We start from the raw sequence: 24,094 nt of genomic DNA on the forward strand, positions 1-24,094 counted from the left end.
GGGGCTTTTGCCCCCTGCTCCCTGGATAAGTGTTTGCTGTAGGGCCGCGTGTGAGACAAACTGCCTCCAGATACTGGTGGCAGGCGGCAGAGTTTAGCCTTATTACTGAGGCAAAGCACAGAGACTGTCACCAGAGGATTTTGCAATCTCTTGACGCAGGTGCCCTGAGAGGCTGCTCTTGTCTCCTGGAGAGGGCGGGACTACCTCGGGCCCGGGGAGGGGGCGGGTCAGTGTGTGCTTCCCACAGAACCTGATTGGCCTGGGCGAGCCGAGGGACGTGGGCGGGGCTTGGTTCCGCCGGGCGCCAGCCACGTTGGACGCGGGGCTGCCCCGGGGAAAGGCCACTCCCTGGGCCCACAATGCAGCGCGGGCCGCGTCACCCGGAGCGGCGGGTCCCGGCTCGACAGGTACGGCCCTGCCCCTCCCAGTCCTCATTCCTCGCTTCTCGGGGTCGCTCGAACCGTGGCTGGCCGCTCCTTTCGGTCTCCTGCCTCCCGCCACGGCCCCGGCGCTCGCCCTCGCGACTACAGACCCACCACGGGCAGGAGCCAAGCCCGTGCCGTGCGGGCGGGAGCCGGGTGTCGTTGGAGCCGCGGAGCCCTGGAGGGGCAGGGTTCCGGGGACCTCGTCTCCCCCGACGTGAGCGGCCTGTGGGGGCCGCGCGGGCGGCGGTTGCTCCTCGGCTGACCTGCCCTGGGTAGGGGGCAGCCCGTCAGGGGGCCTGAGGGGGAGGGACCGTCGCTCTGGGCTGCCAGCGGTGGGGGCCGTTCCCTGGCCCCAGATGTCAGAAACACGGTGACCACCTGGGCTGCTTAGGTGGCCCAGAGAGTTTGACGTGGCATTTCCTATTTCTTTTCAGCAGGGTGGGATTTGAACCAGTGGTTGGCTTTGCGTTTTGTAGGGATGAAACGGGCATGGAGCCGAGGTTTGGCCGCGTTGGCTCACGGAACCTCTTGAGGCCCTGTTAATGGCACTTGGGGAACGATGTGGCATAAAGGAGACCTGAGCAATTGGCTTGAAAGGTGGAAGATGGCTCCGAAATAGGAGGCCGAACCCCAGCCAGCTTGAGTCTCTGCCAGTGGAAACAGCTTTGGACTTGTCTCCTGCTCCTTAGTTGGGGAACTTGAGAACCGGCCCTTCCCATGCCTGTCCAGCCGAGGCAAAGCCGGGGGCTATAGTGTCAGGCCCCTGAGGGAGATGTTGGGATCCCCGCTAACAGCTGGAACAGCCACTTTTAAAAACTCTCTGAATCCCATTCCGCGGTACTGGCATTTGCTCAGAGCTGAGATTATAAGGAATTAGGCAGTACCTTAAACAGTATCTACAATTTCTGGGATATGAAAGTTGTAGGTCAGTATTTGAGTCTGACATCTGTGACCTTGTCGTAAGTTAGTGGGACATCTGGGCATTTACTATGTTGAGAACCGTAATATCAGTTTAGCGCGCTTTTTTTGTGTATGACCGACTTTTAAAAATCTAAGTATATTTTATATTGGTGTATGAAAGAAGCCCAGGTCTTATGAAGGGGGTGCCTGTGACCTTCCTCTCTATGTAGTTGAATAAGAAGCTTGGATATATTGAGAGGCAATGTTCTCTTTGGGTGGGTAGAGTTAGGCCTGAGTTTAAATCTGTCACTTGCTGGTTTAGGGATTGAATAAATTGCTTAACCTTTCTGAGCTTGAATTTCTTCAAAGGTATAATAGAACTGATAATACCTACCTCACAGGTTATTTATTGGAAGGCTTAAGTGAGGTTAATGTGTATAAATTGCCTGGTAAATAGAGGGCAGTCAATAAATAATAATAGCAGCAAACACTTAATATTGCACTTTTAGTCTGCTAGGCAGTGTTTCAGGTTCTTTACATGTCCCTATGAGGTAGATACTGTTAGTAGCCACATTTTACATGTGAGGAAATTGAGTTTAGAAAGGCAAAGCTTGCCCAAGCTTACACAGTACCTCATGGAGCCAGTTTTTGAGCCCAGGCAATCTGGCTCCAGAATCCATCCTATTAACTACTATACTATACTGCCTCTTAAAGAAAATGTAAGCTGATCTTTTATCATTATTTCAAAATGCATAGCTAGATAGTTTCTGTATCACTGAGTTCTTGCCCCTTGTTGGTTTTAGGAGACTGATATAGCCCAGTGATGTAGAGATACAAGAGGCTTAGGTTTAAGCACCAGTTCTGCTATATATTAGCAGGGTGATATTAAAAAAGGGGGCCTCAGTTTTCTCATCTGTAAAATGGAGGTTATAGCTACCTCACTGTTTGTAGACTATGAGGTGCTGCACACACGTTGGGGTAAGACACATTTATGCATGTGTTGGGGGCCCTGTTCGTAGATGTGGGTATAATCTACTCTGGAGCCTGAGGTCTTACACAGACTGTGCAGTACAAGCACCTGTAATAGGACTATCAAAGGCTGCTGGTGAGGTGGGGGCCCAGGCAAAGCTGCAGAATAAACTCTGGCTGTCCTTGGTACTGGTGCTGTCTCCAAAGTGCCTTCTTGCTAACCTGTGCTGTGTAACGTCTTCCCTTTCACTCATTCTTGCATCACAGTTAGTATAGCTTTCTCCTCAAATACTCGCCCCCGTTCCCAGTTCCCACAGATCTCAGCTGGCACTTTTAATGAAGTGATACATACCAAGATAGTGTTTCCCAAACTTTGGTACCATCAGATATGCAAGACAATTTGAATGATGAGCAGATGAACATTTAAAAAAAAGATTCTCCAAAAATTTTCACATATACACATTTGAAAGAAACAAAAAAAGTCTTCTATTTGTTTTAATTTAAATGAAGAGAACAACTTAACACCTCAAAACTGATTTCACAGATACTGTTGCTAAGGATAAGGCAAAAAATAAGTCAACTGAAAGACCTATATTAGGTAAATAATAGTACAGGTGGGATGCAGATGTGGTAAGAATTCTGAAAATGGTACTTGGATGGCTGAAGTTTGGGAAATAATGAACTAAAATAAATATAGGTGATTAACCCAATATGAAATGTTTTTATCTTGAAAGAGGCATTTATGAAAGCCTCTTGCTGGAAAGTAGATATAAAAGATACTTGTATGTTGAGTTTTGTTTATTACTTTTTGAGAGAGTGCCTTCCTGGTACTTTGGGCTCACGGTCATTACCCCACAAGGTTCTGAAGAAGAGAGGTCAGTATCTAGTTTTGGGTCTAAAAGGTTGCTAACCACTGCTATAGTAGTTAGGCATTGTGGGAGTTTATTTTCCTCAGCCTTTAGATAAATGTTTACTCAGACCTACCTAGATTCTAGTTTGGGCTTTTTCCTCTGGCAGTTGCCATTGGGGAAAGGATATACAGGCCAGTATTAAGATTCCCTATGAGTTTTCTGCTGCTGTCTAAAGGCGTATGTAATATTTTTTCAGTGTTAAAGGTGAGGAAAAATGGGCCAGTGGCCTAAAAATGTATCTATGACCCTGATAAAACTACTATTTCTCCTAAATCTTCCATGCAGGTGTTTTAACCGCTTGTTTGCCACTGGCTCTTCCTTGGTTTTCCCAACCACCACCTTGCCTAGATTCTCTGGATACGCTAACCCTAGCTTGGCCTTGGTGTGGATTCCTTTGTCTACAAGCATAGTCCGGATAAGATTGGAGTCTTTTTTTTTTTAAGGAACAACGTTAAGAATCCAAGGTCAGAAGAAAAAAAAGGAGGGGTATATTTAGTTGTAAATTTCTGTTGAGTTGATAGAGGAGAGGTTGCTTATCCTAAGGCACCTAAAGTCTGTCTGCAAATTAGTTAAGCCTGGTGTTGTTCCTTGGACAGTCATCTCAGTTTCTTTTGCTAGTTTACTGTTGGATGCTGGGTCAAATGAATCTGGAGGAAGAGATTTAACTCTTTCTCCTCAGAAAAGAGTTAAATAGAAACTGATAAATAGAAACAGATCTCTGACAACCTTTTAAGAATTTTGACAGGGAATATCACTGCTGTGTTGTGCTTTTGGTTACAAGCCTAAAGGTGTGTATTAGACATACCTGAAAAGCAAGTTTGACTCGGTGTAGTTTTCCAGTTAGCAAAGTGGTGGGCAACACACCTTGCATTGTTTGCTCTTTTCATTTGAATTTCTTTAATTCTGGACTGATGCTTCTTGATGGTAGGAACTGTGTATTTCTACTGTCTGGCATAGTCCCTGGCATACAGTACATACTCAGTAAATGTTTGTTAAACAAATGGAACTTACAAGTTCGTATTCTTTTCTAGTATATGTTTTAGGAAGTATGAATCACATCCTTGTTTCTTTCAGGTCATAAAAAAGAGCAGCTTGGAAGACTTTATGAAAGTTGGCACTCTATAATAAAGATGATTCCTGATATTTCTGTTGGAATCCTAAAAAGATCAGGCATAAAAGAATGCAGTCTACTTTTAAATAGAAGAATATGGATGTTTGGAAACTCTAAGTCACAACCTTGCCCTCATGTTAGTTCCCAGAGTGGTCATTGTGTTGCAGTATACTTCTGGAAAGACAAAAATTTTACATTTAAATAATAGATGCTGAAGGGTATATTTAAATAATAAATGCTTAAAGACGTTTTCTTTCTTACAGTTAGGCTAAATGTTACAATTGTGGTTTAATAAATAAAACATGGTAACAGTTTTTAAAAGGGTTTATAGTATAGATATTATACTTTGAGGGATCCCAGCTTTCTGTTGCTACTGCTTATAGAAGAGAAAAGAAACTGGTTGAATAGAAAAAAAGATGATTCATATATGTCATGTTGGACCTTTACTTCGAAGATTCCATTATGGTAAAGGCTAATTTAATTCCTGCTGGGTTTTTTTCCTTTTAAAAAATGGAAGAGAAAAATATTAAAGGGTAATGACATATTAATACCTAGCTATTCCTCTCATTTCCTCATGAAAAGAAGAAAAGGAGGGGAGTAAATTTAATGAATTAGCTTTATTATTTGGGTTAATTTTTATTGTTAGTCAGTTACTATCTTGAATGGGCAGTGAGATTTTGACTTGACACGGCAATGAAAACTAGGGACTACTGATTTCCAAACTGGGTACCAATTGGTTTTCTGTGGCATTTTTTGATGTATTACTGATGCAAACATTGACCTGATTCAACTGGGCAGGTAAAGATTAATTTAGTCTGTGAAATACAATATTTTGAAAAAAAGCCTATGAAATTTTTCTTTTTTCACCAGTTGCTCCTACTGCTAGTGAAGGAGAAGCATTCAGTGACATTGTGCTCTGATGGCCTGGCACAAAAGACATCGCTTAATTCTAGACTGTGAACATGTTTTAATTCAATGTTTTTCGAAGAATGATCGTTAGGCAATAAGCATAGTAGTTACCTGGGAAATTCGTCAAAAATGGAAGATTCTCAAGCGTCACCCCACAATCTGTGGATCAGAATTTTTTGGAAGTGCGCCCAGAAACCTGCATTTCTTAACCAAACTTCCAGTGGTTTTTATACAAGCTAAAATTTAAGAACTGAATTTTTTTTATATCGAAATTTGACTGTTTATCTGATTTCTTTTAGATCCAGGCCTATGTAGTCCTTTTATCTATTTTTGTAAACCATGATCAGAATATAATAAAAGAGGCCATTATGATTTACTTTCTGGTAGAAAAGATTGAGAACAATTCTAAAACCAGTGTTCCTTTACTTTAAGATTTATTTTAAATAAAAATATTTTTTCTGATTATAAAAGTAATATACGCCCCTTGTGGAATATTATGAACATTTAGGAAATTATGAAATGATAACAGTCATTCATCATACTCTTTCCTGGAGATAAGCATTATTCTTATTTTGGCATGTTTCCTTCCGATATCTATTTCTCCATTTATCCCTCTCTTTTTTCTCTCTTTGTCTTTATGGACAACATTTGTAGTTTTTATCTGCTTTTTTCTTACCTAACATATTTACCACATTATTAAACTATTTTTCACAAACATAACTTTTAGTTTCTGCATTATATTCCATCATATGGGTGTTCTATAATTTATTTAGCAGTCTCCCTATTGTTGAATGTTTAGGTTGTTTTCAGTTATTTCTGTGAAAGAATGTTTTTCTGTTTAAAATTTTGTCTGAGTCTGATAACTTTCCTTAGGATAGGGTTATATACTTAAATTTATTCTGGTCAAAGGGCATAAATACTTTTAAACTGTTGTTAAATAATGCCAAATTTTTTAGAATGGTGTTTATTCCAATATTTACTTCCCCATAGACTTATGAGAATACCAGAAAGAAGCATTATTTTTTTAAAAGCTCATTTGTTAAGGAAAGCATAGTATATCATTGTTTTAAATAGCACATCTTTGATTATTAGTAAGTTAAACATTTTTGCACTATGTTTAGTGCAAAGCTTTGGCTTTAATTTTTTTATCTAACCCAAATTGTTCATTTTATTTTAGGTCTTCTCTGTCGATTGAAATGTCTATGATTTTATCTGCCTCAGTCATTCGTGTCAGAGATGGACTGCCGCTTTCTGCTTCTACTGACTATGAACAAGGCACAGGCATGCAGGAGTGCAGAAAGTATTTTAAAATGCTCTCGAGGAAACTTGCTCAGCTTCCTGATAGATGTACACTGAAAACTGGACATTATAACATTAAGTAAGACTTCAGTTTGCTCCATTTGAACCACTTGCTTAGTGGTTGTCATTTTAATGAAATTTCAGTGGTTGCAATAGAAATTAGTGCTTGATTAGCTTAGGAAAACTTGTTTACGTCGAGTCATGTGGTTATGAACTTACACTAAATAATGGTCATCATGTCATCACCCTTTTTGCAGTTTCTCTGTGTTTATATCTTGCTTTAGAAAATTTTATAGTTTTGCAGATCACAGATATTCCATCTTATAAGTTGCTCACTAGGTATTTATTGGTGTTCTTATATGCCCAGGAAAACGGTAATGGGAAATATAAAAAATGTTACATGATACCTGCCTTCAAAGAACTTAAGCATTCATTGCTATTTATTGTATATAAAGAAAGTGAGGGGCTGGCCCAGTGGTGTAGTGGTTAAGTTTGTGCGCTCCACTTCGGCAGCCCAGGGTTCACAGGTTCGGATCCCAGGCGCAAACCTACGCACCGCTCATCAAGCCATGCTGTGGTGGCATCCCACGTATAAAAATAGAGGAAGATTGGCTCTGAGCTAACATCTGTGCCACAAAAAAAAAAAAAAGAAAGAAAGAAAGTGAAACTATTGATAGAATAGAGTGACTTTATGGTGGTGAAGGGCCTCTCTGACAGAGTGACATTTAAGCAGAGACCTAAAAGATAAGAAAGAAGGCAGTCATATGAAGGGTGCTGTGGATGAAGAGCAATGTGGAGGTAACAGCCAGTGCAGCAGGCCTTCGATACAGATCAAGAATGGAAAGAAAACCAGAAATGCTGAAGCAATAGGACAGTCAGTAGAGTGGCAAAAGGTGAGGTGGGAAGGATAGGAATGGGATGGGTTATGTAGGGCCTTCTAGGCTGTGATAAGGAGTTTAGATTGAGTCTAATGCAGTAGGAAGCCATTGGAGAGTTTTAAAACTGGAGAGTTCTATAGTCTAATTTTGGCTTTCAGTAGATCATCCTGGCTGCTCTATGAAGAATGGTCTCTAAGGGAGAAGGAGTGGAAGAGATCATTTAGGAGACTCTTAGAGAAGTTCAGGTAGAGGTGATGCTTATAACTTGAACAAGGATGATAATGATGAGAAGTGGTTGGATTTGGGTTGTATTGTGGGAGTAACACCAACAAATCTTCTTAATGGATTTAAGTGGGATGTGAGGGAAAGAGAAGAGTCAAGAGTCACCTCTTGATTTTTGGCCTGAGGAACTGGATGATAATGGGGCTGAAATGAGCAAGATTGGAGGATAAGTGTTTCCTTGGTAAAAATCATGAGTTCTATTTGGACATGTTAAGTCTGAGATGCCCATTAGATATCAAAGAGGCACTGTCAGGTAGGTAGCTGGATATATAAGTCTGAAGTTTATTGAAGAAGGACAAGTATAGAGATTTAGATTTGGGGGTCAACTTACAGTTTGTAATTAAAACCGTGGGAATAGATAAGACCACCTTGGAGAGCATGCACATGAAACAATTAGAGAACAATTAACTCCTGAGCAGTTTGATACTAATTGTGCATACAGTAGGAAATCAGATAAGGACAAAGTCCACATGGGATGTAATAAGGAGAGGGCTTCCTCATTGAGATGAGACATGAGCTATATCCTGAAGAATAAGTAAGATTTGGCTAACCAGAGAGGAGGGCATTCCAGGTGTAGGGAGGAGAGACAGAATAATAAAGAATGTGTTTTGGCATGGTGGGTGCATTAACCTGCTTGGCCTGGTGTAATGAATGGTGATTTAGGGATAGTTATGGGAGATGTGAGATAATTAGTGTGGGACCAGATCCTGGATTTTCCTGAAAGTTCAGAGTGAGGGATGTCACATTGATATAGTAGATCATAAGAAGCTGTTACTGCCAGTGTGAGGTAAGTGACTTGATAAAAAAACAATGTGGTAGTTTTCTATTCAGTGCAGTACTATTCTAGACAGTAGAATATAGGGTGAAATGGAAAGTCTGAGAGGAGAGAGGTCAGCTTATAATTAGGGCCTGAACTAGTAAAATACAAGTGCAAATGGAAAAGAAAATGCCAACCACAAAGACACTTCAAAAGAACAAACAGTTAAGCCTGATAAGATGGAATACCAGAGATAGACAGAAGGGACAAAGATCACTGAAGCCTTGGATTGGACAGAATGGTGTCTTTGGAAAGGGTTGCTTACGAGGGGTGAGGAAGAAGAGGAAGATAAAGCTCTGTTTTGAGCATTTTAATTGAGGTTGTGACAAGGCAGTCCAGTCGAGGTGGGATAGAGATTTTGGAATCATTCACATAGAAGGTGAAACTGCGAGGGTAGAAATGCCCACCGAGTTTCTGAGAGGTCCAGAATAGAACCTTAGAGAATGTGTGTAATTACTTGGATCACCTGGGTAGTAGTAAGATAATGTTATCTTTAACTGAGTTTTCTGAGGGTTTAACTCGAAAATGTAATGGTAGTGATGGTTAAAATATATCTAAAATGATATCTTAGCCTACTTCTATTTTTTGGAGAAAAAACTTGAAACGTTTTACTATATTATTTAAAAGGCTCTTTTATAAAGTGCCTGGGTCATTATTCTGAGTTTCAGTTGTTATTATGTAGTGCTGTAGACAGATGTCAATGTTACAGAAGATTGGCTTGAAGGTATATTAATTCTGGCAGATAATCCTGGACTTTAAAAAAAACAAAACGCTTTTTTGCAAGTGTTTTTTGTTTCCCTACCTTATTTTCTTAAAAGTAGAGTAGAATGTAGTAAAATTTTAAGCCCTTTCCAATTCTGTTTGTTGTGAATTCTAGATTTTGTATTATTTCTTTACTTCCCATCTTATTCTGCAAAGGATGTGAGGCAATTTACAAAAAAATAATTCCAGAGTACAGGTAAGAGAATGATGTGAAGGAAAAAAGTCAAGATAGGAGAATAATAAACTGAAGTTATGTTACCTTCTGGAGATGCAAGCTACACAGTTGGTTAATTTGTTAGAAAAGGGCTACAGATATTGCTCTCAGCTTCCTTTTGGCCAAAACAAAGGGGAATATTGGATCATTTATAGGATTCACAGTGTCCATTGGATAAAAAACATTGTTTTTCAACTTACTGAGACCTGATGTACATAAAGAGGGACAGCATTTGGATAGCATTCTTCCAGCAGCCATAAAAAGCTTTTTATGATTTTTCTTATAATATTCCTTAGTTTAAGTAAATGGCATGATGAAAAAAGCAATTTTATGAGAGAGTTTAGTAGTGGGATGAATTGACAGCAGTCTAATCTGGCCTAATCTAAGAATACAATTTAGAAATGTCTAAAGGAATAAAGAGATTATGTGCTCTTCAGAACCACTTATAGAAAAGCCTTTATGCATATTATTTTTATAGCCAAGTTTTAAAGAAGGATCGAACAACAGAATTTTTAATTCTAGTTCCTGACAAGAACCTGACTGTTGTATGTTTTCTATCATTGATTAGAAGTCTTGTTAGTTGATTTCTGGTTTATTGAGATTTTTATGCTATATGATAATAAATTTAGACTGAAATATACAAAATTGGGAATTTATGTGTGTTACCTGACTTATTTAAGATTCTCATGTGACACCTCTTTTTCTAACTGCCATGAGTTTGCCACATAGAACTCACAGATCTACAGTAGTGGTGTCATAGCGCAGCTTGAAACTGGCACCAGGCTGCCTGTCTCCTGGTAGCCGTGTTTCTAAATGTTTCTCTTTCTTCAAAGCCTTACTTATAGCCTACTTCTTTTGAATAACCTCCTTCTTCATTGCTATTATTTTGTTTCTCTAATGATCTTAATCTCTTCACAGATCACCTGTAGAACTTGTTTGACTTTTTCATCATTTATTTTTTCTTATTTTTAATTTATTTTTATTTCTGTATCCTTTTTCTATAACTAGTTGTAACTCGTTGAGATAATTGATCTTCCCTGGCTTATATTATTTTTGACTCCTCATCTCTTAGCATTGTGGTTTTCAAATTTGTATAGAAATTGAGATGCTCTTTGTAGAATACCACTGAGAACGAAACAAAGTAACCAAGTGTATAATTATGTGCTAACTCAGATAGTACCTCACATTAGATTCTAGTTGAATAAGTAGAGGAAGACCAGAGTTTTGAGAAAAAAATTAGGAGAGTATTATTTAAAATTGAGGAAATTCCTTTAATTTTCTGCCCCGGTGTATTGGCAAGATGATGGACTTCATCAGATTGTAGTGTCTGAATACTTCAGTTCAGCTCATGGAGCACATTTTGTGGAGCATGGCTTGTGCTGGCACAAGGCCTTGCACATATCATAGTAGCTGCTAAATGAGGGATGGTTGGTTTGGGGGTATGGCAGTATTCAGAGTGCCATGGAGTTAAATCTGCATTTTCTCCAAAATGCTTCAGATTGGTTTATCAACTGGGGCAGGGGGCATAATCCAGTTCTGTAATTTCTTTTCACATTACATATGATATTACAGTTTTCTCTGTATAATATTTTAAGGAATTCATCTGTTTCATATGTTGAAGAATACTTTCCTTAAATTGTAATAAATGTTTAATATATAAACTTATGTCACTACTTAGGAAAGAACAATGACTAAAGCAATAATTATGAACCATATGAAAATTAAGTTGTGTCCTATGAGACCTTAAAACTTTGAGATTGGTTTTGGGGATTTAAAAATCATAGTTGTACATTTTGATATCTCTAAACATTGAGACACTGGTCTTATGAAAAGACAAACCCCTTCAGGAGATCACTCATACTCTATTGTAAATTTTAGTGCAAAAAATAAAGTTCCTTAGTTCTTTCACTGCAAATTTATTTGAAGTCAGATAATGGCTGTGAGCCTCATAGATTCTCTCCTTACCTAAACGTTCACTTTCTCCATATTTGTCTCCAAACTGCTACCTCCAGCCAGGAAGGCTATTTTAGACTTAGCTGCCTTCTGGTTTTGGTTTCTGGCAGTGCTTTCCTTTCACTCTTTAGTGATATTTTCTGATTACAGGAGTAACAACTTCAACAATGACCCAGTTGTTAAGTACCTGCAATTGCCAGGCACTTGACTTACATTTCATTAAATTTTGCAACAACCCTGTGAATGGCTAATAAATAGAGCTCTTTCCCATTGCCCAAGGCAAAAACACAACTCACACTAGCTTAAGCAAAAAAAAGGTATTGTGAAGGGTAGGCCGGCTTCCGAGTTGGCTGCAGCCAAGGACTCAGATGTTCTTATCAGGAATCTTGCTCTCATTCTCCAGTCTTTCTCCTTTTGTGGGTAGGTATTCTCCACATATTGGAAAACAGTGTTCAGGCAGCTCTAGGCTTACTTCATTCCGGCTGAGCAACCCCTCTCCCTCCATGTTTCAAGAAAAGGAGTTTAATTGGCCTCGCTGTGTCCTGGTCCATTTCTGGGCTAACATTGTGGTCAGAGGGCTGAGGTACTCTTAGTTGGCCAGGCCCTTGGACAGGCAGCTTTACCAAAGCTGTATAGAATAGGTAGTGGGGTTGGAGATAATTTCCCCAAGAGAAGGAGAGAAGGGATGCTGGGCAGATAGCTTTTATAGTACTACCATCCCTATTTCACAGATGAGGAAGCTGAGACTTAGGGATGTAAAGAACTCGTTCAGAGTCACAAAGCTAATAAATGGTGTATCTGAACCACAGTCTTTTGGCTTCGGCATTCACATTGCCCTCTGGTAGAAGAGGGGGTTGACTCCCTTTACCCTTAACTTCTTTCTTGACAGGGTGCATTCCTAATTCTCCTAATTCTTTTCTCTTTTTATGGAGAGATAAATTAACCAGGGAAGAGAGTTAAGTGAAACTAACCCTGCCCCCTTTTTTGGTTGAGAAATAATGAGGAACAGAATATATGTGAAGTCTAAAATTGATGAGACAGCATTGTCTGGTTGGAGACGAGGTGTTTGGTGGTGAGGGGGTGTGGCAGGGGAATGCAACCCACCAATAGCTACCAAACAACTTGTATCCTACTTTGCTGTTTTGTCTCATTACTAGCATCATAGTACTTGTCTGCTGTTTATTGTGGTAAAATCTGCAGCTTTTCGGCAGCGTATATGTTAAATAGGCTCTTATGAACTGGTCTAGGAACCTAATTACTCTAACAATACAGTTTCTTTGGGAAAATGAGTTCTAGGTGCAATAAACTTCTGGAATACAACCAACTAGGTAAATTAGGGATTACCTATGATTGGTTATATAAAAAGTCAGGATCTTCATTCTCTGGGGTGTGAAAGTGTTAGGGTTTGTGGGAAGGGGTGAATCAGGAGATAGATGACCTCTGCAGAAAAGGAAATGAAGGATGTCAAAGGCAAATTTTGCTTGCTCTGTGTTTTCTGCAAGGCTCCGATGGTGTAATCACCTTTGGCCACTTAAAGTCATCTTAGATTCTCGTTTAGCTTACTGTTATAAGTTGCTATCACCTGGCACATTGCATATTGCTAATTATTTTCTTATTTAATGAGGTTAAAATTAGTGACTAAATGGGTCTTTTATTCATGAGATAATTTATTCATGATTTAGCTCTTCACCATTGGAGGGTAATTGAAAGTTGGCCACATAAGAGAGGAATAAGTGAGAGAATAGGAAGTTCCTGGTAGAATGCTGCACATGGTGGACCCTCAGTGTTACTGAGTTCTCTTTCTGGTTCCTGTCTCCTTACTGTCCCATTGATGATAACGTCTTGTTTTCACCTTGTTTCCTATTAGATGTGTTTGGTGACAATAAAATCCATCAGATGTACTCGTTTTCATAATGTCAGCCTTTTTTTTTTTTATTTAAAAGTTTAAATGCTTTGTTTTAGAGAATGGAATTCAGTGTGGAAGGTTCTATTTTGAAAATAGCATTTTTCTTTAAACCTTTTTTTCCTCCCCAAAGTCCCAGTACATAGTTGTGTGTTCCAGTTGTTAAGTCCTTCTAGTTCTCCCATGTGAGCCACCACCACAGCATGGCTACTGACAGACGAATGGTGTGGTCTGCGCCTGGGAACTGAACCTGGGCTGCTGAAGTGAAGCGTGCTTAACCTTAACTACTAGGCCATCAGGGCTGGCTAAATAGTATTTTTCTTATACTTAGCAATTTTAACAGTAGATTAGAGATGGTGTGTCCTACTAGAGAACTTTTCTTCACCAAGGAAAGCTATTCACTGGGCAAACATGGCCGCAAAGGATAAGCAGATTTTCTATGTGTAATGGTACAATTGCAGATGAAAATTATATGTAATACAAATATCATATCCTTCGCAACTGATAGTTTCCTATATACTTTATCACTTAGCGTGCTAGAAATGCACTGTTTTTTCATCTTGTTTTATATATCGTACCATTGTTTTAAATGCATTCTCAATTCTGTATTGCATGAGCCTGGCAGGCAAGGACTTGTCTTTGACATCAGAGCCTATAGAGTAGAATGCTAGACATATGCTAGGTGCTCTGTTATTTACTGTGGGGAAGATCACTGCTTTCACTATTTACTTAGTTTAGTGTAGCAGGCCAGAATTGTCTCAATAATGTTAGTGTTTAATTGGTGATGTGTAAAATTTCTTTGACAGTTCATAAATAAAATTAGATACCAGGAAAAGTTTAATGTCTAAAATCACTTATTCATTCTGTTGGAGTTTAAGAATCACTTGAAGTATCACCTGCTTAGATACATGATAGAATTAGCTTTTTAGTGAAGTGATGGAAAGGGATAAATACCCCTTATCTGGAGTTTGAACTTCTGCCAGCCTTACCTGTTCAAGACAAACTTGATCCTGGAAGGACCTAAAGAAGTTCCTAGTGTCTGTGCCATGGAGAGGAACCAAAGTTGTAATGAGGTTGGATAAATTCCTTGGCCAGAAGAAAGACAGTAGCTATAAAGACCAAACCCCAATGGTACCAAAGCCCAGAAGTGGAAGGGAAATAAAAAAGGAAAAGGAAATTAGAATAAAGTAGAAAGAAAACAATGGCAATTTAAAAATTGTGCTCATGGTGGAGAAAGGAGGACTTTTTTGGGTGTGTGAGAATTAGTAATGATTGTGATAAAAGGAGAGCAGACATAACCTATTAGATCTTGATAGCCATCTTGAGGTCCTCACTGCAGAGGTGAGTAATTCTACATGGTCCCCGAGAATATCCCTCTCTTTAAAATTAAAAAAAAAATTTTTTTTTTATTTATTTTTCCCCCAAAGCCCCAGTAGATAGTTGTATGTCATAGTTGCACATCTTTCCAATTGCTGTATGTGGGATGCGGCCTCAGCATGGCCGGAGAAGTGGCGCGTCAGTGCGTGCCCGGGATCCGAACCCGGGCCGCCAGCAGCGGAGCGCGAGCACTCAACCGCCAGGCCATGGGGCCAGCCCCTCCCTCTCTTTAAAGTAGGGGGATGTTAAAGACTCACTGACCTGAACCCTAAAGCTTTCTGGAAGAGTGACTGGAAGAGCAGAATAAAGTTCTACTCTCTTCTGTCATTTAATCAAGTATTTATGGAGCTTCTGCTCTGTGTAGATACTTTGTGTAGATACCACTGGGCTGTACAATTATCTGTGTGCAGTGTACTCAACACATTAGTATACAAATGAGTAAATGAATGATGCCATCTTTGCACTCATTTATTCACTAATTCATTGAGCACTTATTGTGTACTAGACAGCAAAATATTCTAGGTGCTAAGAATACAATGGCGAACCATACAGAAATCCTCCCTGCTCTCATAGAGCATAGATATTCGTGAGAGAGACATACGACAAATGTGCACGTAAATATGTAATTACTAATTGGGTTACTTACATGAAGAAAAATAACAGCTGCTATAATATAACCATTGGGGGTTGGATCAATTTAGATTGTGTGCCCTGGGAGGGACTTTAAAGAACTGAAGGATGAGTAGGAGTTAACCAGGTCAGAATTAGCAGCATGGCAGAGGTGGGGTTGGGAGCATTACAAGTGGGTTAGACTGAATTTGTGAAGCTTCTCAGATTGAGAGTTGGAGGACTGGGAGCGGGGTTGGTATCCTTGAGGATCTGAAATAAGACTAGTGTGGCTGGAATGCGGAGAGGAAGGAGTAGAGTTGCACAAGATGAAGTGGAGGAGTTGGCAGGATTTCCAGAATATCCTTTTGATGCAGCTTCCAAAATCCCCAAGTTTCATTGTTCTTGATTAGGGGAAAAAATAGAGATTGATTTATGGCTTGGAAGAAGTGATACAATTTTGGTGAATTAAGACATAATTGGTTTATCTATACCATAGGAAGTTGGTGGTGTGTTGTGGAAAGAATGTGGGCTTTAGAGTTAGAACTAAGTTTGTACCAGCTCTGCTTCTTAATGCTTCTAACGCCTTCAAAGGGTATTTTCTAAGATTAGGGATAGTCTCTTACTTAACTGTAGTACAGTTATCAGTTCTAGTAAATTTAATATTGATACCATACTTTCATCTAATTTGCCTGTGTTCTGTTTTTGTCAATTAACCCAGGAATGTCCTTTATAGCATTTTTTCCCCCCTCTCTGGCACAGGATCCAGACTAGGGTTAGGTATTGCATTTAGTAATGTCTCTTTAGCCTCCTTTGATCGGAAACATTTCCACTGCCTTTATTTCTTTTTTACAGCATTGAGATTTTTAAAGAATACAGCTCCGTCCTCTTTTTTTAAATAGAATGTTGATCGTTCTGATGTTCCTTCATGATTAGATTTAGATTATGCATTCTGGGCCAGAATACTACATAGCTGATATGTCTTTCTGAGGATATCACATCTGGAGGCACAGGAAGTCCATCTGCCCCTCATTACTGATGTTAGAGTACCTGCTCAAGGTGTTGTCTAGTTTCTACTATATAATAAATATATTTCCCACACAACCAATAAGCAATCCGTGGGAAGACATTTTAAAACCATGCAAAATTTCCTGCTCCTATCAAAATTTCCACTTACATTTAACATCCATTGATTGTCCTTGCTTGATCCAGTCTTTACTATGTTGGTTGCAAAATGCTGATTTTTCCAATTCTAGCACTACCTCCACATTTACCAGTCGGCACTCAACATTCCGCTATAAGCAAGAGTCCTCCTTTTTCACCCTTTTATTTTATTTGTTTTTGTTATGAACTTATAAATTCCTCTTTTTTTCCCCAATGGTTCATAATTCATTATTATGTGAAGTGTGATTCTGGGGTCAGTGGATGACTTCAAGAGGTCAGTAACCAGCCTGAAATTCTGTGCCAAGTTCTGTGTTGTTTGGACATCTTTCTGGGGAGAGTGTCCATAACTTTCATCAGAATCTCTAAAGAGTTCTTGATTCAAACAAGATTAAGTTCCACTAGTTTGGAGGGTTAAACTTTAAGCTGTCTATTACCCTTATATTTTTGTGTGTTCTTTCCCCTGCTTTCTACCCCAAGTGATATACAACTGAAGTGTTAAAACCATAGTGTGTGTCCCTCTGTAGTACCATTCCATTTTTTGTCTACTATTTTTAAACTGCAACTGAAAATAGTATTATATTTTGGTTTTTTAAATTTTTTTGCTAGAATGTATAATAAATGTTAATATCTTCATTGCCATTATAGCAGCAGTTTGTGGTGTATAGAACCAGTCTTGTGAAGCAACAAATTACCTTTATTTAATTTGAAATTTTAAAACTGATGTTTTTTACTCTGTAGTTTTATTAGCTCTCTGGGAGTGAGCTACATGATGTTGTGCACTGAAAATTACCCAAATGTTCTGGCCTTCTCTTTCCTGGATGAGCTTCAGAAGGAGTTCATTACTACTTATAACATGATGAAGACAAATACTGCTGTCAGACCATACTGTTTCATTGAATTTGGTAAGGCCCTGATTTTTTTTCCTTTTTATTATCGTGTCTCCATCCAGTTGTAAGCAATTTTTTGTCTAATACTGACAGGCAGAGGGAAAACTCAGAAAAGTCTGCTACCTTGCTTTTGATAGAGTAATTTGACAAATGGCCTATAAATTATGGTAACTTCTTCATTTAGATGCCTGTTAGAAAAAATTGTGTTTGAGCTGCGGAGGGGATTGTGATTATTGGCCCAAAGAATTAATCCTGGAGGACAATTTCTCAAGAGAAATTTATAAGCCAGATTCAGAGTTTTGTGTTTATGTGGTAATCTTTTATAGTCTGCTTAATGTAGAACAGAGGTTAGCAAACATTTGCTGGAAAGGACCAGATAATAGATATTTTAGGCTTTAAGGACCATATGGTCTCTGTCACAACTACTCAGTCCTGCCATTGTAGCTTGAAAGCAGCCTTAGGCAATACGTAAATGAATGAGTATAGTTATGTTCTAATAAAACTTTATTTACAAAAGCAACAGGCTAGATTTAGCCCGTGGGCATTAGTTTGCTTGATTCCTGATGTAGAAGGAAAGAAAAAAAGTAAAACCAAGTGGTAAATAGTGAAAATAAAATTGGAAGCTATTTAGGAAAGATCTTGGAAGATATTTAGGAAATGTCTTTTATTGATTTCATTACATTCTTTAAAATATATATTCTAATGGTGTAAGCAGTAAATAAGAAAGCAGGTTTATAAGAACAAGCAATTTACAGTGTATGTTCTTATGTAATTACAACTGGTAAATAAGACAGACTTAATATTATATGAGATATGAATACCCATAAAAATTAAGACTTTGGTTTAAAGTTAAAGAAAGCTGTTTTTGTTTTTTTGGAGAAGTTCAAAGCAATTCCTTGTAATGGATATAATCATGAAAATATTTCCACAGTCATGTAGTGTTAAATCTTCAGTTTATTTACAATTACGAATTTCTGGAGTATAACTTCTAGAGTGAAAAACTGATGACTCCATGGTATATTAACCATTAAACACAAATAACATTAGAACATTCTATGACAAATTGAGCAGTTTTGGATAACAAAGTAAACTGTTGATCTGAAAAATTTGCTGTCCATAAACATCACACTCTCAAATGATTTAATTAACAAATGACTGTAAGGAAATTTTTTTTATTTTACATAGATAACTTCATTCAGAGGACCAAGCAGCGATATAATAATCCCAGGTCTCTTTCAACAAAGATAAATCTGTCTGACATGCAGACGGAAATCAAGCTGAGACCCCCTTATCAAATTTCCATGTGTGAACTTGGGTCAGCCAATGGAGTCACATCTGCATTTTCTGTTGACTATAAAGGGGCTGGTAAGATTTCTTCTGGTGAGTTCTGGATCTCAATTATTTCATTAAAAAAGTCTTTTGTAAGAACTGAGGAACTCTTGAAAATGAATTACTTTATTCTAATATTTTGAAGGAAGTGCATGAGAGAAGAAGTTCAAAGTGATCCTTTGTCCCAATAGTTTATGCAGTGATCTACCAGATATGTGACTAATCAGGAAAATCTTTTAAACGGCAGTCTCAGAGAAACTCTTTGCTAGTGAAACATTTAAGAAACATTGCTTTGTAAACATTTTTCTAGAAATGAATAATAGTTTATTTGTAATATATGTTTATAGGCATATAAAGTGTTTTGCATTATGTCAAAATGGCTACATTCAAGGCCAGGCTTCTTGACTGTCACAGAAAATGTGATCATCTAATCAAACGTCTCCTCCCGAAGAAGGGATACTGTCGTCAACAGTTGTGACAGGTTGAAAACTTCTGCTTAAAAATGGAAACCTCAGTATTTTATAAAGTAGCATATATCATTGTTGAATTGCTTGTTTAAAAAATTTTTCCTTATATATTTGAGTTCCCTGTAATGTCTACCTGTTTGTCTAAGTTCTGTGACCTCTTCCTCCCTCTCTTCAACTGTACCAGAATAGCATTTCAGGCTTTGAAGCCAGAAACTCTGTGTCCTTTCTATCCTATTAGTCTGATCAATTTTATATAAAATATCCTCAGTTCCCTTAGCCTTTTTGTCTATGGCATTTTGAAACCCTCCCTGCCCTGGAAGCTTCTTCTGTATATGCTTTAGTTTGTTAGTATTCTTCAAATGTGGCATTCAGGACTGAATACAACACTTTATATTTGGTTTGATTAATACAAATTATGGGAGAAAGGAGGAAGCAGATTTCACTAAAATAATCCAGTCAGTCAGGAAACAAGTAAAGAAGCAAATAACAATAACAAGTCTTGGGGGAGAGGAGGTAGACCAATACTCAGAGTTGTTAAAATATGTTATTTAAAATGTCCAGTTTCCAACAAAAAATTACAAGACATGCAGAGGAAAAGGAAAGTATAATCCATATACTAGCAGAAAAACAGGCAATAGAAACTGCCTGTGAGAGTGACCAGATGTCAAATTTAACAGACAAAGACTTCAAAGGAGCCATTATAATTATGTTCAAAGAACTAAAGGAAACCATGATTAAAGAAGTAAGGAAGGTATGATGATGATGTCACATCAAATAGACAATATCAATAAAGAGATAGAAATTATAAAGAAAAAGAACCAAATGGAAATTCTGGAATTGAAAAATACAACTGAAATGAAAAATTTATTAGTTGGGATCAACAGTAGATTTGAATTGGCAGGAAAAAAAGTTAGTAAACTTGAAGACAGATCAATAGAGATTATGTAGTGCAGAGAGCAGAGAGAAAAGAGAATGAAAAAAAATGAACAGAACCTCAGAAAAGTGTGGGATGCCATTAAACATATCAACATACATGTGATGGGAGAACCAGAGGAGAGAAGAGAAAGGAGCAGAAAAAGTATTTGAAGAAATAATGGCTAAAAAGTTGCCAAATTTACTCGAAAACATTAATCTACTCCTCCAGAAGCTCAATGAACTCCAAATAGGATACATATAAGAGATCCACAAATAGATGAATCCTATTAAAAATGTTGAAAGACAAAGACAAGGAGAAAAATCTTGAAAGCAGCAAGAGAAAAACAAGGGAACTTGCAAGGGAACTCCAATAAGATTAACAGCTGACTTTTCAATAGAAACAATGGAGACTAGAAGGCAGTGGGATAACATGTTCAAAATGCCTGAGGGGGAAAAAAAATTGTCAATGAAGAATCCTATATCCAGCAAAGCTATCTTTCAAAAATGAAGGTGAAATAAAGACATATGCAGATAGCAGAAAATGAGAGAATTTGTTGCTAGTAGACTCACAAGAAATACTAAAAGAAGTTCTTTAGGCTGAAAGCAGGTGACCCAGACAGTAATTTGAATCCACATCAAAAAAATCAAAGAGCAGTGGTAAAAGTAATTATGAAAGACAGTAAAAATGTGTTTTTCTTCATCTCTTTTCTGTTAACTGACTTAAAAAGCAATCATACAAAACAATGTATATAATGTATTGTTGGCCTGTAACATAGAGAAATGTAATATATTTTCTAATAACAGCACAAAGGAGGTGGATGGGAGCAAAGCTGCATTGGGCTAAGGAAACGACTCCAGATGGTAGTTTGAATCCACAGATACAAATGAAGAAAGCCAGAAATGATACAAATTAATATCAACAAAAGCTATAAAAATATAGTTTCTGTTCTTTCTTCTCTTAGCTTCTTTAAAAGACATAAAATTATGTAAAGTAACAGTTATAACAATGTATTTTTGGGTTTGTAACATTCATAAATGTAATATGTGTAACAACGACACCACAAAAAGGGGAGAAAGGGAATAGAGTGATATAGGAGTAATATTTCTATAGCTCACTGGAATTAAGTTAGTATAAATCTGAAACTGTTTCTGATAAGATGTGTGTGGTAAGTCCTAGAGCAACCGCTAAGCAAAAAACTAAAAAAATAGTGAAAGTCTTAAATTAAAATGCTGCACTATAAAATATTCACTTAATGCAAATGATAGTAATAAAGGAGGAATAGAGCAAAAAAAGGCATGAGACATATAGAAGTAAGTAAAATGGCAGATGTAAATCCACTTAGCAATAATAACGCTATATATGAATGGGTTTTAAAAATGTGAATGGTTGAAACATTCCAATCAAAAGTCAGAGATTGTAAGAGTAGATTAAAAAACAAAAAAAAACCCCAAAGATACAAATGGATTGAAAGGAAAAGGAAAAGAAAAGATATAAAGGGGCTGGCCTGGCATAGTGGTTAAGTTCACGTGTTCCACTTCGGTGGTCCAGGGTTCACAGATCTGGATCCTGGGTGTGGGTCTGCATATTGCTCATCAAGCCATGCTGTGGCAGCATTCCACATACAAAATGGAGGAAGATGGGCACAGATGTTAGCTCAGGGGCAATCTTGCTCAGCAAAAAAAGAGGAAGATTGGCAATGGACGTTAGCTCATGGCCAGTCTTCCTCACCAAAAAAAAAAAAAAAAAGATATATAATGCAAACATCAGGCAAAAGAGAGCTGGAATGACTATTCTGATATCAGACAAAATGGACTTTAAGGCAAAAATTGCTATTAGAGACAAAGAAGGGCATTTATAATGATAAAAGAGTCAATCTATTAAGGTATAACAATTATAAACATATATACATTTAATGACAGAGCCCCAAAATACATGAAGCAAAACCTTCCATAAATGAAGGGAGAAATAGAAAATTAAACAGTAATAGTTGAAGACTTGAAACCTAACTTCCAATAATGGATAGACCTAGGCAGAAGATAAACAAGGAAATAGAAGATCTGAACAACACCGTAAGCCAACTAGATCTAACAAACATCTATAGAACACTCCAACAACAGAAAATACATTTTCTCAAGTGCATGTGGAACATTGTCCAGGATAGATCTTATGCTAAGCCATAAAAAAGAAAAACACTTCATAAATTTAAAAGAATAGAAGTAATACAAAGTAAATTCTGTAACCACAGTGAAATGAAATTAGAAACTAATAACAGAAATTTTGGAAACTCACAAATATGTGGAAATTAAACAGTACACTCCTAAATAATGAATGGGTCAAAGAAAAAATCAGAAGGAGAATTTATACTTTGAGATGAATGAAGATAAAGATACAACATATCAAAACTTATGAGGTGCAGCTAAACTGTGCTTAGAGAAAAATTTATAGGTATAAATGTATTTAAAAATTAAATATATTTAATTTTTTAACTGTATTTAAAAAGAAAGGGCCACCCCCGTGGCATAGTGGTTAAGTTCACATGTTCTGCTTCAGCAGCCCGGGGTTCACAGGTTCGGATTCCAGGCACAGACCGATGCACCACTCATCAAGCCATGCTGTGAAGGCATCCCATATACAAAATAGAGGAAGATTGGCACAGGTGTTAGCTCATGGCCAAGCTTCTTCACAAAAAAAAAAAGAAGAAAGATCTCAAATGAATAACTTAACTTTCCTCCACCTAAAGAAACAGGAGAAAGAAAAGCACATTAAACCTAAACAAGCAGGAGGAAGGAAATAATAAAGATTAGGGCAGAAATAAATGAAAATCAAATAGAAAATAGGAAAACAATAGAGAAAAATCATTGAAACTAACAACTAGTTCTTTGAAAAGATTAACAAAATTGACAAACCTTTAGCTAGATTGACCAAGAAAAAAAGAGAAATTACTAGAATCAGAAATGAAAGAGGGGACATTTTTACTGACCTTACAGAAAAAAAGGATTTTAAAGGAAAACTATGAACAGTTGTATGCCAATGAATTAGACAACTTTGATGAAATGGAATAATTCCTAGAAAGACACAAACTACTGAAACTGACTCAAGAAAAAATAGATAATCTGAATAGACCTGTAACAAGTATAGAGATTGAATTAGTAATTTAAAAAAAACACTCACAAAGAAAACCCCAGGCCCAAATGGCTTCATTGGTGAATTTTACCAAACGTTAAAGAATTAGCCAATTCTTTACAAACTGTTCCAAAAATAGAAGAGAGGAAACACTTTTTAACTAATTCTCTGAGGCCAGTATTATCCTAGCCAAAACTGGGATAACTGTCCTATACCAAAACCCAATAAAGACATTACAAGACAAGAAAAGTACAGACCAATATTGCTTATGAGTATGGACATTAAAATCCTCAACAATATACTAGCAAACCAAATCCAGCCCAATATAAAAATAATTATACACCATGACCAAGTGAGATTTATCCCAGAATGCAAAGTTGGTTTAACATCTGAAAATCAATTAATGTAATAGACGATATCAATAGAATAAGAATAAAAAACCATGTGATCATCTCAATAGATGAAGAAACCTTTCATCTATTGAGCTTTTCGTGATAAAAACACTCAAAAAACTAGAAATAGAAAGGAACTTCCTCAACCTGATAAAGGACATCTACAAAAAAACCACAACTAACATCATACTTAATGGTGAAAGACTAGATGCTTTCCCCTAAGATTAGGAACAAGACAAGGATGTCTGTTCTCGCTACTTCTGTTCAACATTGTACTGGACAGGGCATAGGGCAGTTAAGCAGGGAGAAGAAAAAAAGGGCATCCAGAGTGCAAAGGAAGAAATGAAATAACTCTATTCACATATGACATGATCTTGTGTATAGAAAATCCTAAGGAATCCACTAAAAACTGTTAGAGCTAATAAATGAGTTTAACAAGGTTGTAGAATACGAAATTAATATACATAAATCAGCTGTGTTTTATATTCTGTGAACAATCT

General features: G+C 37.5%; 1 protein-coding gene across 4 annotated transcripts in view; it reads left to right on the top strand.

The window, feature by feature from the left end:
- The first annotated feature begins 335 nt into the window (after positions 1 to 335).
- The window catches only part of SEC22A (SEC22 homolog A, vesicle trafficking protein), a 73,241-nt gene continuing 49,482 nt past the window's right edge, over positions 336 to 24,094 (top strand). Inside the window, exons 1-5 of one of the 4 annotated variants that reach the window (XM_087439710.1) lie at positions 626 to 697; positions 3,491 to 3,669; positions 6,403 to 6,603; positions 17,219 to 17,382; positions 18,553 to 18,747. In XM_087439710.1, the coding sequence (XP_087295836.1) occupies positions 6,422 to 6,603; positions 17,219 to 17,382; positions 18,553 to 18,747 (541 nt within the window). In that variant the 5' untranslated portion in view covers positions 626 to 697; positions 3,491 to 3,669; positions 6,403 to 6,421. Of the gene's footprint in view, positions 408 to 454; positions 698 to 3,490; positions 3,670 to 4,232; positions 4,453 to 6,402; positions 6,604 to 17,218; positions 17,383 to 18,552; positions 18,748 to 24,094 lie in introns of those variants that run through there. The other 3 variants (XM_004424497.3, XM_087439711.1, XM_087439709.1) reach the window with 3 other exon arrangements.

This window comes from Ceratotherium simum, chromosome 15 (genome assembly GCF_057802395.1).
Source record: "Ceratotherium simum simum isolate JZ-2026a chromosome 15, ASM5780239v1, whole genome shotgun sequence".
Lineage (NCBI taxonomy): Eukaryota > Metazoa > Chordata > Mammalia > Perissodactyla > Rhinocerotidae > Ceratotherium > Ceratotherium simum.